Here is a 15,736-nt window from a genome sequence, read left to right on the forward strand (position 1 = left end):
AACTAGTTGTAGCTAAACTGTGCAAGGCTGTGGTCCTTTCAGTTTAAGACCACTGAAAACTGAATTGTATAACATTTCATACCTGTGTCTGTATTTTTTTGGCGCTTTCTTTTGGCTGCCATGTTGACAGCTGATTTGCTGTAAAGTAAAAAAAAAAAAAGTTTTAGCTTTGTTCAAGTACATGTCAAAGAACAGTTTTCATTGAGCCTGAGTTCACATTGTTCCTTGCTCATTGTATAGGCTTTACCCAAAGGTCCCTTTAAGACAAGTAATTTCACACTGTGATCATCTTTGAAATGCCTCTTGGGCATCCAAATGCAGCTCCTATCTCTCTGAATGGGGAAAAATCAAATTCTCCAAATGATTATGATTAAATTTCCAATTTGAAAATCACCAATAAAATGTTCATAAAGCATTTTTAAAAAACTTTTCAGACTGCAGTAGCCAATGCGCATGTGCAGTCATACACGCGTATCTCAATTCTGATAGCAACCGGAGCTTCTAAAGGCAGCTGGGATGAAGTGGTGACTTTTTCTAATCAACGATTGGTTCTATTATTTAGAACGTGGGATTAATTTGCCATGTTGTGCATAACACTTTCTCCCATTAATGAATAATAGGAATGTAATGTTTTCCTATATCTAGAGTCTTTGTTTCACCCCATCTTCTTCCACTCACCCATCTGGTTTTAATACGACTCCCTCTATCTCTTTTCTTTCATCCATTTCATCCATCTTAAGTGCACTAATCTTTTGTTTCTCTGCCTGTTTCTTCATTTCCTTTGCCTGTTTAGTCTTTTTTGTCACTTTCATTTCCCCTTCTTCATTAACAGGCCTATCTGGTTCTCCCCCCCACTTTCTGTCTGTTGTTCTTCGATCTGCTCTTCATCCTCCAATCTTTCCTTCATCCTCAATTCTACATTGTTCTCTGATAAAATGTTCTCTTCATCTTCTACAGCCTCGTTTATGTCCTGACTCTCTGTCCTATCACCCTCTGTGTCCTCTTGTTCTTTTTCTGGACTTTTGAAACTCTGTTCCTCAACAGGCCTCTCTGGTTCTTCCTCCCCACTTTCTGTCTGTTGTTCTTCGATCTGCTCTTCATCCTCCAATCTTTCCTTCATCCTCAATTCTACATTGTTCTCTGATAAAATGTTCTCTTCATCTTCTACAGCCTCGTTTATGTCCTGACTCTCTGTCCTATCACCCTCTGTGTCCTCTTGTTCTTTTTCTGGACTTTTGAAACTCTGTTCCTCAACAGGCCTCTCTGGTTCTTCCTCCCCACTTTCTGTCTGTTGTTCTTCGATCTGCTCTTCATCCTCCAGTCTTTCCACTTCTACATTGTTCTCCAGTGTAATGTCCTCTTCATCTTCTACAGTCTCTTTCAAGTCCTGCCTTTCTGCTTCATTACCTTCTGTGACCTCTTGTTCTTTTTCTGGACCAAAACCTTAAAAAGTACAATTAAAGTCATATTAAAATACATTAAAAAAAAAAAAAAAAAACAGTTTAGAAACTTGTATAGCTACAGAACTTACTGTACACATAAAATATGAGACAAACATTTAAGTATCAGTGCTTGCAAATATGATTTACCTTGTAAAATATGCTCAAAGAGTATGAGCATTTTTTCCATCACCTTATGTCCCTCAGGTGGGAACTCAAAGGGACACTGGACCTCCGCTGTCCACCTATGGGCCTTTGAACACTTCCCCAGTAGCAGAAGAGGAACGTATCCCAGCACTTTAAGTTTTTCCATCTAAAATAGAATGTCAAACAGTACAGCTTTCAAAAATGGTTCATAATTCTGAAAAAAAAAAAAAAAAAAAGTTTAAAGAAATCTGCTTAGCCTGATGTCACTCTAAGCCAACATGTGTTTTTTCTTGCTTGAACACAAAAACAGATTTTTTAAAAAATGTCCAGGCTTACTATCTATATTTTACCATACATACATTTTGAAAGGCTATTCAGACTGTCAACTTTCAACAATAAGGTAGCATAACAAAATATTTATAAGCAATTTTTTGCAGGCCTGTCATATCTGACCAGGTACACCACAAGTGTTAAACACTTTCTCTTGTTTTATGGATTGTTTTTCTTTTGGTGATTTTTATTTTACTATATAAGTTAATTTCTTCTAAAATTAGTTGGCAGATTATTTTGTTATTTTTGGGCTCCTATTTCCTGAGGTAAATTGTATTATATTTTCACTAATTACACTATTACTTGCTACTCTTTTTGTCAGTAAAATAAAAGATCTCTTTATGGCTATCATGTTTCAAACAACAAAAAAGGTGTCATGTTGTGACTAAACGGGCACATCAACACCTCCCTTCATTTTTATCGTTAGTTTCTATTTTTCCCCCTAGAGTAGACCAAGAATTTAGGAATGCAACTATATATAACTAGTAAATTCAGTCCCTTAAGGATGATTCTGTCTCTGTACCTGATGTATTTACTGGAGTTAGAGTTACTAGTGTCGGAGAATTACTTTATCTTCATCAGCCTCAGTCTAATTGACTGCTGACAGTCCAGAAAACAAGAGTTATACTTGATTCTGGCCTCAAATAGGAGAAAGTGGGGTGACAAAGACTATCATCGAAGGAAAAGTTTCTAGATGTATTTTCATAGATCTTTTCAGAACTTATAATTAGCAGCAATTTTGAATAAACTCACAAGCACGTGATTGAAACTGAGAATAAGATTAGTCTACTAGTCACATCTTGGCTGATTAAAGTATTAAACTTTCAGTATGCAAAACACTTACAAACGGATACAGTAAAGCAGAAGTGACAACTTCTCACCATTTAATTAACTTAAATCATCAGAATCTCTTTTATCGGAGTAGATGGGTGGCTCTTAAAAGAACCTTTGGGTCTGTGAGAGTCTCGGGGACTCTACTTGGAGCTGGTGTACTTGGTGACGGCCTTGGTGCCCTCAGACACGGCGTGTTTGGCCAGCTCACCGGGCAGCAGCAGACGCACGGCGGTCTGGATCTCTCTCGACGTGATGGTGGAGCGCTTGTTGTAGTGAGCGAGACGAGACGCCTCACCGGCGATGCGCTCGAAGATGTCGTTGACGAAAGAGTTCATGATGCCCATCGCCTTGGAGGAGATGCCGGTGTCAGGATGAACCTGCTTCAGCACTTTGTACACGTAGATGGCGTAGCTCTCCTTCCTGGACTTTCTGCGCTTCTTTCCTCCCTTACCGGCGGTCTTCGTGACGGCCTTCTTGGAGCCCTTCTTAGGCGCGGACTTGGCTGGTTCAGGCATGACGCTGAATGATCGCAAAACTGACGAATCAATGTGAACTCAAGAGCGAAACAGAGCCTTTTATTCACTACCTTATGCTAATTTTCAAAGAGAGACGGGAATAATCTGATTGCCTGTTTTCATAGGACACACCTATAAACTCGTATTTCATTGGACAACTCAAAGCATCACGCGCTGAATGAGAGCCAATCAAAGGTTGTTAAATGATAGCCCCGCCTACCGCCAACCGTTTGAGCGACACCCCTCCCCCCAGTTTCCTTTGTTCCATTTCCCGCTCTTTATTTTCGTTTTAATCGGATTCTGCAGGATTGTGTTGTTTGAAAACTCCATATAGACACACTGAGAGAATTTTGGAGGGAAGAATGATATATTATATATATATATATATATATGGGACATTCTACCAGAAACGTACATTATCTGTCCTTGAATTGTTACAGTGAATGAAAAGTATTTCATCCAAAAAATGTCTAAAACTGACTGATGGTTGATTTCTGTGAGTTGTTCTGTAAATGAATATGTCATTCATTAGGCTCTCAGATATTTTTTTTTTTCTTTATTAAAAACACTTTTGAAAATTACAAATCCTGTTTTTGTCCTTGTCCTCAGCCAAATTGGAGCTACAGCTTTCATAGTTTTGTTACGCTAAAAACTGTTATTTAGAAAAAAAACTCGTCAATAAAAGTTTAAGTTGTTATCATTCACATCAATTGATTAAAAACATTAAATTATGCATAAATTCTACAAATAAATACTATTTTACAACTGTCCCCATGTTTTCGGTCAGTCCTGTCACGTTTACATAAAACTCTACATAAAATGTGTGCAATAGGCCTTTAAGGGTATGACTCAGAGGAAGTGACATCATTTGACTGAGGTGAAGCCGACACTGATCAAGGGTGAGTTCTGTCATTGAATTGTATGATTTTAAGCTAGTTTTTGTATGTTTTTTTGTTGTTTTTTTTGAGGAGGACGAGCTAAAGGGTCAGGCCCCGTCACATCAGTCCCGTCACACCCCTGTGACACGACCTTACAAATGAATGGCATTGTTCTTTTCTATTACCTTTATTGCATATAATATGTATTTAATGCATGCCATAGCAAAACATGATTTGAATAAATAGACATTACACTGTAAATTTAAAGGTTTTTGTCCTTCTTTTACCTAGGCCTATGTAGCACTGCTTTTGAGGTTGCACTTTGTATATTAATGATATTTCACTTCATATTACAGCTTGGTAATAACAGGGTGATACCATGGTAATATCTACATTATTACCTAGGAAATGACATGCAATTTCCATTATTTTCATGTAATTTATAAGTAATAATGTTGTTATTACCATAATATTACCCTGTTATTACTGAGCCGTAATATGATGTGGTACCACAGTTACTTTACATTGTGCTATTCAGTTAAATGTCTATTGATTACATTTGCTGTATCATAGTAAAATGTACTTTATATATTATGAAGTTATATTTCCATAGAACTACACAGTAACTGAATAGAGTATAACCTTTGAATGACTGTTAAATGGTTGTGTGACAGTATGTGTGATGTATGTTGCAGGTAAGAGAGAGAGAGAGAGAGAAAGAGAGAGAGAGAGAGAGAGAGAGAGAGAGAGAGAGAGAGAGAGAGAGAGAGAGAGGGGCAAAAGCTTTCCAAGAAAGAGAAGCTCCAGGACAAAGTGAAAGAGCTACAAGAGGCTTTAGTCGTACCATTACAACTGTGATTTCACTCCTGTCTGTGTTTGTGCCATTCGAGTTGTTTATTGTTATTGTATCTGGCCATGTTATTGTTAAATGGAATTTTAATGAATTTTTAAATGAACTGTTAAATGAAATATGTTTTTATATTGACATAAAATGAAATTAGTTTAATTAAAAAGATGTTTGGACTATATCAGTTGTCAACAAAATCCATAAAGTCAGTCCTGTCACACAGGAAATTATGATATAAAAATGTAGTATTTGAGGAAATATTGATGAATTAATCTCTTTAACTGTGTAGATGACGGTGGGGGTATATATCCACTACTATATTTTTGTAAAAATCTCCTATGTAAAGGTAGTTCTTTTAAAAATATATGAGTGCCTGGTGGGTATTCTGTGATTTTGTGTACTACAGTTGACCGAAAAGTTGCTTATATTTCTTATAGAAATTACAAAACCATGTTAGATACAATCAGGGACGTTTGACCAATCCATGTCTCTGGACAGTCATTCTAGACAGTTGGTCAAAAACTGTTTTTATCACTTGAGAAACATTTCTAAACTGAGAGCGTTATTGTCTAAAGCTGACTTGGAGATGATTATTCATGCTTTTATTTCTTCTCGTCTTGATTATTGTAATTCTCTTTTTACTTGTTTAAACAAATCTTCTCTGAGTCGTCTTCGAATGGTGCAAAATGCTGCAGCCAGGCTTTTAACAGGAACCAACAGAAGGGCTCACATTTCACCGTTTTTTTCCTCACTTGGCTTCCAGTCAAATTCAGAATTGATTTTAAAATTTTAGTCTTGACTTTCAGAGCTCTGCACGGACAGGCCCCCCAGTACATCACTGACCTGTTGACCCCTTACTCCTCCTCCCGCGCTCTTCGGTCCTCAGGTCAAAACCTTCTAATGGTCCCCAAAACTCGCTTTAAAACTCGGGGAGACCGGTCCTTCCAAGCAGTCGCCCCCAGACTCTGGAACGCCCGTCACTGTCACTGCGAGTGGACGATTCTGTTGATTCTTTTAAAAAGCAGCTGAAGACACTTTTATTTAGACAGGCTTTTAGTTGATTGGGCTTTTATGTTTTACTATTTTTGTGGTTTTAATTTTATTTTTATTTATCATAGTTTTATCTGTTTCATTGTTCTTTTATTAATATTGTTGCACTCTGTGAAGCACTTTGTGATTTTATATCTGTGAAAGGTGCTATATAAATAAAAGTTTACTTACTTACCAATAAGAAAATGCTATTTTTATCAAAGAAATTCATTAGGAAACGATTCTAACATATACAAATTTGTCTGTGACGGGGCCTGACATTTTAGGGGTGAAATGCGTATAAAAATGTATTTTATTCAATCATAAAAACATGCTGAGATGTCATGATATGTGTTTTTCATAGTTTAACGTCCTCTATATGTCTCAATGTTTAGATTAAGAATAAGATATATTTGTTAGAACGTCCCATATATATATATATATATATATATACACCAAAAAGTCTGCTAAACAAAAGCCTATTTGCTGGTCATGTTTAGATTTTTCTTTGTTTTATAAGCCACTTTAATTCAAAGCAAAGTCTACAGGAATAAATAATGTCATGTCACACAAATTAAATTAGTACTCAGTTCAAGCTTGTAGAAATTAAAGCGTAAATATCAATGATATAAAATAAAAGTAAAACCTACTCAACTTTTCTGATTGTGTTCCCATAATGCACCAGTTTTTTTTCCTGTTTTCCAGGCTTATTTACACTGTTTTATCATTGCTTTGTTGTTAGACATAGTACACAATACACAACGACGGTAACCTTCAAAAAAGTCATTTTTGAGAATGAATGTCATTTTGAGTAGAAAACAAAGTTGTCGCAAAATTGCAAGTTACTAAGCACTGAGGTCTCTGTGATCGGGTCAGTGCTGCATTACTTCTGTCATATAATGTCTAAACATTATCTATCATTTACTTAAATGTTTCTAAGTAAAGCATACACTTTAAAAGCAGGTTTTAATTCAGTGTCATATTATTTGAGTAAAAAAAAAATGCCAAGTAAACTTTATTATAAGTTACTTGTTTTCTTTGTTAAATTTACTTGAGTAGATTTTACTTAATTCTGTATATAAAATTAAATTAAATAAATTAAATATATGCAGTTTTCAAAGCACTGTTGCACCGATGCTTGTATCGAAATGACAATACCACGTGATTGATGACGTTTGAAGCTTTGAACGTAATGCAGTATCGGAAAGTCGGAAGTCAGCTGATTTGAAAAAAATTGGCGCTTCAGCTGATGCATAAAGGAAAATGCATTTAATCATGTTTTATTGCTGGAGTCTCAGAGAACATGAGGGTTAAACAGCTCAACCAAAATATTTTCTTCAATTATGATCACATCATTGTATATTTAATATTATTGATCAATATGTGAATCAGTTGACCAGGCTACACATGACACGAGTTGTGGTCTCATTGTCACAAATTAATTTAGATGAGATTAGATCAGATTAGATAAAACTGTACTGATCCAAGACAAGAGTGATTCATGTCACGGACTTCAGACGCTTTGTTTGGTCACGTGCTTTTTCAAATCTTAGATCTGCTCCGCGATGATTTATATATGGTGGAGAAAAGGTCTGTGTATCTTTTGGAATCAGGCCGTTCATTCATTTTTTGATTTATTATTGAAATCAGAAAAACGAGAAAACGGCACTTTTTTCATTTTTAAAAAGAAAACGAAAAAACAAAAAAATTGGCTTGATTTTTCATTTTTTGATTCTGCGGTTGGAAACAAATAATCAGCTTGAATATTGGACCCGATCTCTACATGTGGGCAGGAATGAAACGCCTCTTTCCACTGATTGGTCAACCAGACATCAAACCATGTTGTCATCAGTTGTTCATTGGTTCTGCTCAACAGAATAGGCCGTTTTCACAATGACGTCAGTTAACTTCCGCCTTTCCGCAAAGCAGTGGATCTGTAGTTCCGTCTGGCGACAAATGCTTTAATAACTTTAAAGGTGAACTGTTTATGTCAAGAATTTACACAGTCGGGTTCTTTTGGTAACGTTTCCTTTCTGTAACTGCCTTGCTAGGGTTTCCGCGAGCAGACACTTTAGCAAAGTTGTGTCCTTGAATTGCTGTCGGTTTTATCACAATGATTGTGTCCACACAAATCTGTTAGCCTATTTGGAATAACAAGAATATTGTCTTTAAAAACAAATCTTTATTTTTAGAAATTGGTAGGCTATGATAACAGCATTGTTCTTGTGAGATTTATTCATGAGTAATGGACACCTGAGAGTAGCACATCCACATATAATACTCCGAAGAATTAATGGTGGGAAGATTTTAGATCATTTTACATCATACCAGTTTAAACTGAACTGCTGCAATATACTAAGATTGTATAATTTGTAAGAAGTGTATTGAAAATACAAAACAGAAGTATGTGTTCATTTAATGTTATTCCCTGGAGAAATAATTTGATTTAATTCACTTAATGCTGCTATAACAATGAGTACTGTTGTAAATCCTCTGTATACTTTTGTATGCGACAGTCTTGTTCTGCAATAAAGAAATTAATGATGACGATGTTTTTTTACTATGGTAAAAATGCCATGTACAGGAGTCAGTTTTTACAACATTAACAGTCTTCATGTAGAAATAGTATTATATTAGACACAATTTTTATTATTATGTATGTCATATTTATCGAAATAAAACTGAAAAAATAGACTTTTTGATATTCAAAAAGAATAAGCTTATGTTGATCTTCATTGTACATACAGGCACTGAAATACGTAGTATATTAAACATTGAATGAACAGTTTTTTCTGCATGTAAATGTCAGAAACGTGCCTTTATTTCACAAAGACTGACAAATACATATAAACAGCTTCATCTGCAATAAAGACAGCAAAGTTTGCACGTTATTACGGGCAGCAGAAAGTGTACGGCTTCAGCTCCGTATTCAACTCCTCCGGCGACTTCAAGCAGCAAATCTCGCCGATCGGTAATTTCGTTTGAGATCTGCCAAACACCTCGCCTTGAATTTACATGAAATTAAGCGATTACAGTCATCCTCTAGCCACATTTGTGGCATATGTACAACTATTGGGTGCACTTCATTCGAGTGGCGCTGTTTCACTATGCTGACGGAAGTGAGGATCCACTGCTTCGAGTCCAAACGGAAGCTGTGTGACGTCATGTGAAAAGGGTCTATAGAGTACCTCAGGGATGACGTGTTTTCAAAAAACCCATTGACTTCTGGGCAATGGAACCGGAAGTCCTAAAATGCTAATTTGCTTCTGGGTTTTGCCTACAAAAACACGTCATCCCTGAGGTACTCTATAATAGTCCCTCGCTCTACAGCTGTACGGATTCTTAACGCGATTATTCTGCATTTTATCTCTTTCTCATCAAATAACCAGACTAGTGAATGTCTTGACATAAATTCGTACTAGTGCAGAGTCAGGGCTTAATTCTGTGTAGACATAAATTCATCTACACGTGCAATATTAGTTTATCTCATAAATATTAATTTACTTTGCAGCTGCACACTACCCCCAGCCTACAACTTTGGCACACTGTCTGTTTTATTTAACTGAACAACTGAAAATCTAGCGAAGCTGCTTGACGCACTGGGCAGTGGGAGCGAATGAACAACACATTGAAGTAAAGCGCAAAGTGAGCATCGATTTAAGTGTAAATATGCAGCAGTCTTTTGTTTTAGACAACATGGGATTAATTTGAAATGTTATGACAGACAGGCTATGAAAAGATATTTATTTCAGTGTATTTTACAGTCACAGCATATCTATTAGGCCTATTCTATTTTGAGTGTTTTTTTTAGAGAAGTGTAGGAAATGTAGGTTATCACTGGCGTACGATGTCAAATATACAGTATGTATATAATAGGCAACATGCTATTTTTTCCTTTTCTTAAAGTTTTAACTTTTGTTTTAGGCAATATTCTGAGTTTATTTCATTAATATTGAGTATTAATGTCACACAAAACGGTGTTTTATTTTCTCTGCCAACTAAACTTCCCATGCAGATCAGAACCGTTGTGTGACTGACTCCTAGCGCACAGAGCAGTGTTTCATTCCTGAATCAATCAGAGTCTTTGAAAGAATCAGTTGACCGAAGAAATCCACTTGATATTTATTCCTGAATGAATCAGTGTTTTGAACGAATCGGTTGAATAAATGACTCATTCATTAACACAATGACTTGACGCCACCTACTGGCGACATTCATTTCATAATCCAAATATCGTTTCAATTTGTCATTCATTTAATATTTCTGTATTCAAAATGTTTTTTAAAACATTAATCTCATTACATTATGCAATTGTAATCGCTACACATTTACTGCCCTCTCTGAGCAACACTATCTAACATCTCATAGATCTAAAAGCAACTTCAGGTGCTGTTTCTCTGACACCTCTGCGAGCCTTTGGTTGATACTGATTTAATTGGTAACAACCTTTAGCGGCATATTATTCTAATTTAATTGACTAAATTTAAGAACTTAATATTAAAGATGGCATACCTACATATTTAATAAGTTTCTATATTAAATATGTTACCTATATAAAGGTAAAAAAAAAATCCCCTGAAAATCAATTACTCCTTAAAAAAGTTAATTTCTGACAGATGGCAATAAATAGGCTATAAAAAATACTGTCCATTTCTTTATTGTTAGTGTTATTTCAGAGTTTTGATATCTTCTTATAACTAAGAGAGCACTATAATGGCTATATTTAACACTATATTTATTTACATTACCCCTTTATTTATTTATTTATTTATTTGACTTTCTTTTTTTTTTTTTCTTTTTTTTTTTAAATGTGTGATATTTCAAATTGGCATCTCAAACGAGTTCACCTCCGTCATCAAATCATGACATCCAATTCGCATTTCAATAAAGCCCATCTCTGAACTACCCAGCCAACATTGCAGGTGGGGCCAATGTGGGGCCAATATGGGCTTTAAATATGGGCCCTTAGATGGGTTTGTCCACGGGCTCCACAAACGTGATTAGCCCATATGAATTTCATATACAATCTGAATGGGGCTTAAGTGGGGCCCAGCTGGGTAACAAACATAAGACCCATACTGCCCCCATCTTATGAAGCCCACATGTGATCTATCAGGGCCCAGTATTGGGCTTACATGGGGCCCATTTGATTCATAAAAAGCAATATACACATCGTCTTCAGGGGATGTCTGGAGTAACAGAACTTTATCAATGTCACTCTAAGGTGTGAAACTCTAGTGTGTGTCTGACTGCAGTGCTTTAAACAGACTGTAATGTGATTTTGTTCTGATCCGAGATCTGCACAATCACTGGGAATTAAGGCGAGTATTTCAGAACAAATAAACACAGCAGTGTGAGTGTAAAGTCTATGGGTGTGTTACACTGTTTGAACAAAGCGTCTTGAGCGGGAAACCCTCCGCTTGTTTGAAAAGAGGAAACGCGCAGTCATTGGCTAGCGGTCATAAGTACACGTCACACACTAGCCAATCACAGGCCTCTACACCCCCTCGCGTCACTATGAGCTCATGGCCGCGCAATGCTTTAAAAGCAGGAGTGTAACATAAAGCAGCATTTCCAGCACAAGCAGGACAGAGAGAAGAGAAGTTCAGCAATGGCAAGAACCAAGCAGACCGCTCGTAAATCCACCGGTGGTAAAGCCCCGAGGAAGCAGCTCGCTACTAAAGCAGCGCGGAAGAGCGCGCCAGCCACCGGCGGCGTCAAGAAGCCCCATCGTTACAGGCCCGGGACCGTGGCTCTCCGAGAGATCCGCCGTTATCAGAAGTCCACCGAGCTGCTGATCCGCAAACTGCCTTTCCAGCGGCTGGTGCGAGAAATCGCTCAGGACTTCAAGACGGATCTGCGCTTCCAGAGCTCCGCTGTCATGGCCCTGCAGGAGGCCAGCGAGGCTTATTTGGTCGGTCTGTTCGAGGACACCAACCTGTGCGCCATCCACGCCAAGAGAGTCACCATCATGCCCAAGGACATTCAGCTGGCCCGCCGCATCCGCGGAGAGCGCGCTTAAACCCGCATCAGCGCATCACACCCCAACGGCTCTTTTAAGAGCCACCAAAACTGATCTGAATGAGATCATTTCCATCAACAGTTATTATTACAGAAGTTTTGGCGTTTGTGTCAAACCAAAGTGTCAGATCAATATCTACAGATTATAAAACATTTGAGGGTTTTTTTTTGTCCCCCTCCATTTAAACTCGTTATCACTTAGAGAATTTAAAATGATGACTTACCTGTATAATGTGAAATAATGCAATATAGAGTAACACATTTTGAGTGAGTACATGTCAGATAAATTATTTAATATCTAAACTTTTAGTAAAATAAACATACTGGATAGCGTTCGCTGCACATAATTTTAAAAATGTTTTTGAAATGTATTCAGGGACAATATTATATTAATTTAAAATATATGAAGACAGTAAAGTTGTGAAAGTATCGAACATAATCCTGCATTTTAGCACTATAGTTTAACATTAAAATAATTCTGTCTGGGTCTCAATTGTTTGCGATTTCTAAATTTCCTTTACTAAAGAGGTAAAAAGAACAACATTCATGTACAAACACAAGCAGAAACAAGATATAACACAGATGTGCCACAATATAATCATTTTACTTTAATATCCCTCTTTGTTTACTTTGTTGAGCTTTCAGTGTAAACTAGTAAAACTGTAAATTATATGATCTTTGTGAAATAAATGTTTATGAAACTTAACTTAAATTGTAAACAAACCTCCAAGGTGATCACGTGATCTGGCTTTATTTGAGGGGAGGGGCGTGTTGCGCCATGTGACATGCCGCTGGTTTCTGTCAGGTCCTGTAAGCAAGTGTAAAAAACCTCCTTGTCTGATTCGCCATTCATTTCTCATCATCGTCTGATAGAGATCAGTGAAGCATGTCTGGAAGAGGTAAAGGCGGTAAAGGGCTCGGAAAAGGAGGCGCTAAGCGTCACCGCAAAGTTCTGCGCGATAACATCCAGGGAATCACCAAACCCGCCATTCGTCGTCTGGCTCGCCGCGGCGGCGTCAAGCGCATCTCCGGGCTGATCTACGAGGAGACCCGCGGTGTGTTGAAGGTGTTTCTGGAGAACGTTATCCGCGATGCCGTCACCTACACCGAGCACGCCAAGAGAAAGACCGTCACCGCCATGGATGTTGTGTACGCGCTGAAACGACAGGGACGAACCCTGTACGGCTTCGGAGGATAAACATCTGAAACCAGGAGAAACTACAAACCCAACGGCTCTTTTAAGAGCCACACACTCTGTCACATAAAGAGTTATCAAATAATATTTGTGATTAATGTGTTTAGACATGAACAATAAAACACTTATGAGTAAACCATGAAAACATGTATGTTATCAGAAATAAGTTAATGGCTTCTTAATAGTTATTTTAACGTTATGAGTGTAATTGCGTTTAGAAATGAGTTTAATTTATCTTTTCAAACTTTATAACCAGAGTATTTGTTTCAGAAACTTTTCTCTAAGATTAAAGTCTGGTTTCACAGTGTTTAGACTAAGATCTTAAATTAAGACTTTTAATTATCTTATATAAATGTGCCTTAGAATTACTTACTGTTGTGACAAATCAATGACACTGACATATTTTCAGACAGGACAGCACAAGTGTCTTTCAGAAGCTTAAACATGTATTTTAGTCTAGAACTGGCTTTAATCCTCGTCTGTGAAACGGGTTAATTGTCTAATTTGTGTGACATGACATTATTTATTCCTGTAGACTTTGCTTTGAATTAAAGTGGCTTATAAAACAAAGAAAGATTTAAACATGACCAGCAAATAGGCTTTTGTTTAGGAGACTTTTTGGTGTATATATATATATATATATATATATATATATACATATATATATATATATATATATATATATATATATATATATATATACGTATATATATATATATGGGACGTTCTAACAAATATATCTTATTCTTAATCTAAACATTGAGACATATAGAGGACGTTAAACTGTGAAAAACACATATCATGCCATCTCAGCTTGTTTTTATGATTGAATAAAATACATTTTTATACGCATTTCACCCCTAAAATGTCAGGCCCCGTCACAGACAAATTTGTATATGTTAGAATCGTTTCCTAATGAATTTCTTTGATACAAATAGCATTTTCTTATTGGTAAGTAAGTAAACTTTTATTTATATAGCACCTTTCACAGATATAAAATCACAAAGTGCTTCACAGAGTGCAACAATATTAATAAAAGAACAATGAAACAGATAAAACTATGATAAATAAAAATAAAATTAAAACCACAAAAATAGTAAAACATAAAAGCCCAATCAACTAAAAGCCTGTCTAAATAAAAGTGTCTTCAGCTGCTTTTTAAAAGAATCAACAGAATCGTCCACTCGCAGTGACAGTGACGGGCGTTCCAGAGTCTGGGGGCGACTGCTTGGAAGGACCGGTCTCCCCGAGTTTTAAAGCGAGTTTTGGGGACCATTAGAAGGTTTTGACCTGAGGACCGAAGAGCGCGGGAGGAGGAGTAAGGGGTCAACAGGTCAGTGATGTACTGGGGGGCCTGTCCGTGCAGAGCTCTGAAAGTCAAGACTAAAATTTTAAAATCAATTCTGAATTTGACTGGAAGCCAAGTGAGGAAAAAAACGGTGAAATGTGAGCCCTTCTGTTGGTTCCTGTTAAAAGCCTGGCTGCAGCATTTTGCACCATTCGAAGACGACTCAGAGAAGATTTGTTTAAACAAGTAAAAAGAGAATTACAATAATCAAGACGAGAAGAAATAAAAGCATGAATAATCATCTCCAAGTCAGCTTTAGACAATAACGCTCTCAGTTTAGAAATGTTTCTCAAGTGATAAAAACAGTTTTTGACCAACTGTCTAGAATGACTGTCCAGAGACATGGATTGGTCAAACGTCCCTGATTGTATCTAACATGGTTTTGTAATTTCTATAAGAAATATAAGCAACTTTTCGGTCAACTGTAGTACACAAAATCACAGAATACCCACCAGACACTCATATATTTTTAAAAGAACTACCTTTACATAGGAGATTTTTACAAAAACATAGTAGTGGATATATACCCCCACCGTCATCTACACAGTTAAAGAGATTAATTCATCAATATTTCCTCAAATACTACATTTTTATATCATAATTTCCTGTGTGACAGGACTGACTTTATGGATTTTGTTGACAACTGATATAGTCCAAACATCTTTTTAATTAAACAAATTTCATTTTATGTCAATATAAAAACATATTTCATTTAACAGTTCATTTAAAAATTCATTAAAATTCCATTTAACAATAACATGGCCAGATACAATAACAATAAACAACTCGAATGGCACAAACACAGACAGGAGTGAAATCACAGTTGTAATGGTACGACTAAAGCCTCTTGTAGCTCTTTCACGTTGTCCTGGAGCTTCTCTTTCTTGGAACGCTTTCGCCCCTCTCTCTCTCTCTCTCTCTCTTTCTCTCTCTCTCTCTCTCTCTCTCTCTTTCTCTCTCTCTCTCTCTCTCTCTCTCTCTCTTTTACCTGCAACATACATCACACATACTGTCACACAACCATTTAACAGTCATTCAAAGGTTATACTCTATTCAGTTACTGTGTAGTTCTATGGAAATATAACTTCATAATATATAAAGTACATTTTACTATGATACAGCAAATGTAATCAATAGACATTTAACTGAATAG

At 36.6% G+C, this 15,736-nt stretch overlaps 3 protein-coding genes across 7 annotated transcripts in view; 2 read left to right on the forward strand and 1 right to left on the reverse strand.

Annotated features, from left to right (window-relative positions):
* Nucleotides 1-3,309, reverse strand: part of LOC127515785 (histone H2B-like) — a 22,636-nt gene extending 19,327 nt beyond the window's left edge. The window contains exons 1-4 of one of the 3 annotated variants that reach the window (XR_007930863.1): nucleotides 2,798-3,309; nucleotides 1,590-1,752; nucleotides 1,408-1,443; nucleotides 83-138 (exon numbers count right to left, since the gene is read on the reverse strand). Coding sequence is in view for 1 of the 3 variants with exons in the window: in XM_051899839.1 (XP_051755799.1) it covers nucleotides 2,891-3,265 (375 nt within the window). In the remaining 2 variants the exon portion in view is untranslated. Of the gene's footprint in view, nucleotides 1-82; nucleotides 139-678; nucleotides 1,444-1,589; nucleotides 1,753-2,797 lie in introns of all 3 variants that reach the window. The other 2 variants (XR_007930862.1, XM_051899839.1) reach the window with 2 other exon arrangements.
* An 8,277-nt stretch (nucleotides 3,310-11,586) lies between these two features.
* Nucleotides 11,587-15,736, forward strand: part of LOC127515768 (histone H3) — an 81,707-nt gene continuing 77,557 nt past the window's right edge. For 2 of the 3 annotated variants that reach the window (XM_051899823.1, XM_051899822.1), the window contains exon 1: nucleotides 11,587-12,939. In XM_051899823.1, the coding sequence (XP_051755783.1) occupies nucleotides 11,631-12,041 (411 nt within the window). In that variant the 5' untranslated portion in view covers nucleotides 11,587-11,630 and the 3' untranslated portion in view covers nucleotides 12,042-12,939. The remainder of the gene's footprint in view (nucleotides 12,940-15,736) is intronic. The other variant, XM_051899824.1, reaches the window with a different exon arrangement.
* On the forward strand, nucleotides 12,927-13,322 carry LOC127515793 (histone H4). The gene has a single exon (XM_051899848.1). It carries the CDS (start codon nucleotides 12,927-12,929, stop codon nucleotides 13,236-13,238), a length of 312 nt encoding a protein of 103 aa, XP_051755808.1. The 3' UTR covers nucleotides 13,239-13,322.

The sequence above is a fragment of the Ctenopharyngodon idella genome, chromosome 7, assembly GCF_019924925.1.
Source record: "Ctenopharyngodon idella isolate HZGC_01 chromosome 7, HZGC01, whole genome shotgun sequence".
NCBI classification, from domain to species: Eukaryota; Metazoa; Chordata; class Actinopteri; order Cypriniformes; family Xenocyprididae; genus Ctenopharyngodon; species Ctenopharyngodon idella.

Bases quoted from the DNA above. Each gene is read 5' to 3' on its own strand.
- LOC127515793 (XM_051899848.1), top strand. From the start codon at position 12,927: ATGTCTGGAAGAGGTAAAGGCGGTAAAGGGCTCGGAAAAGGAGGCGCT.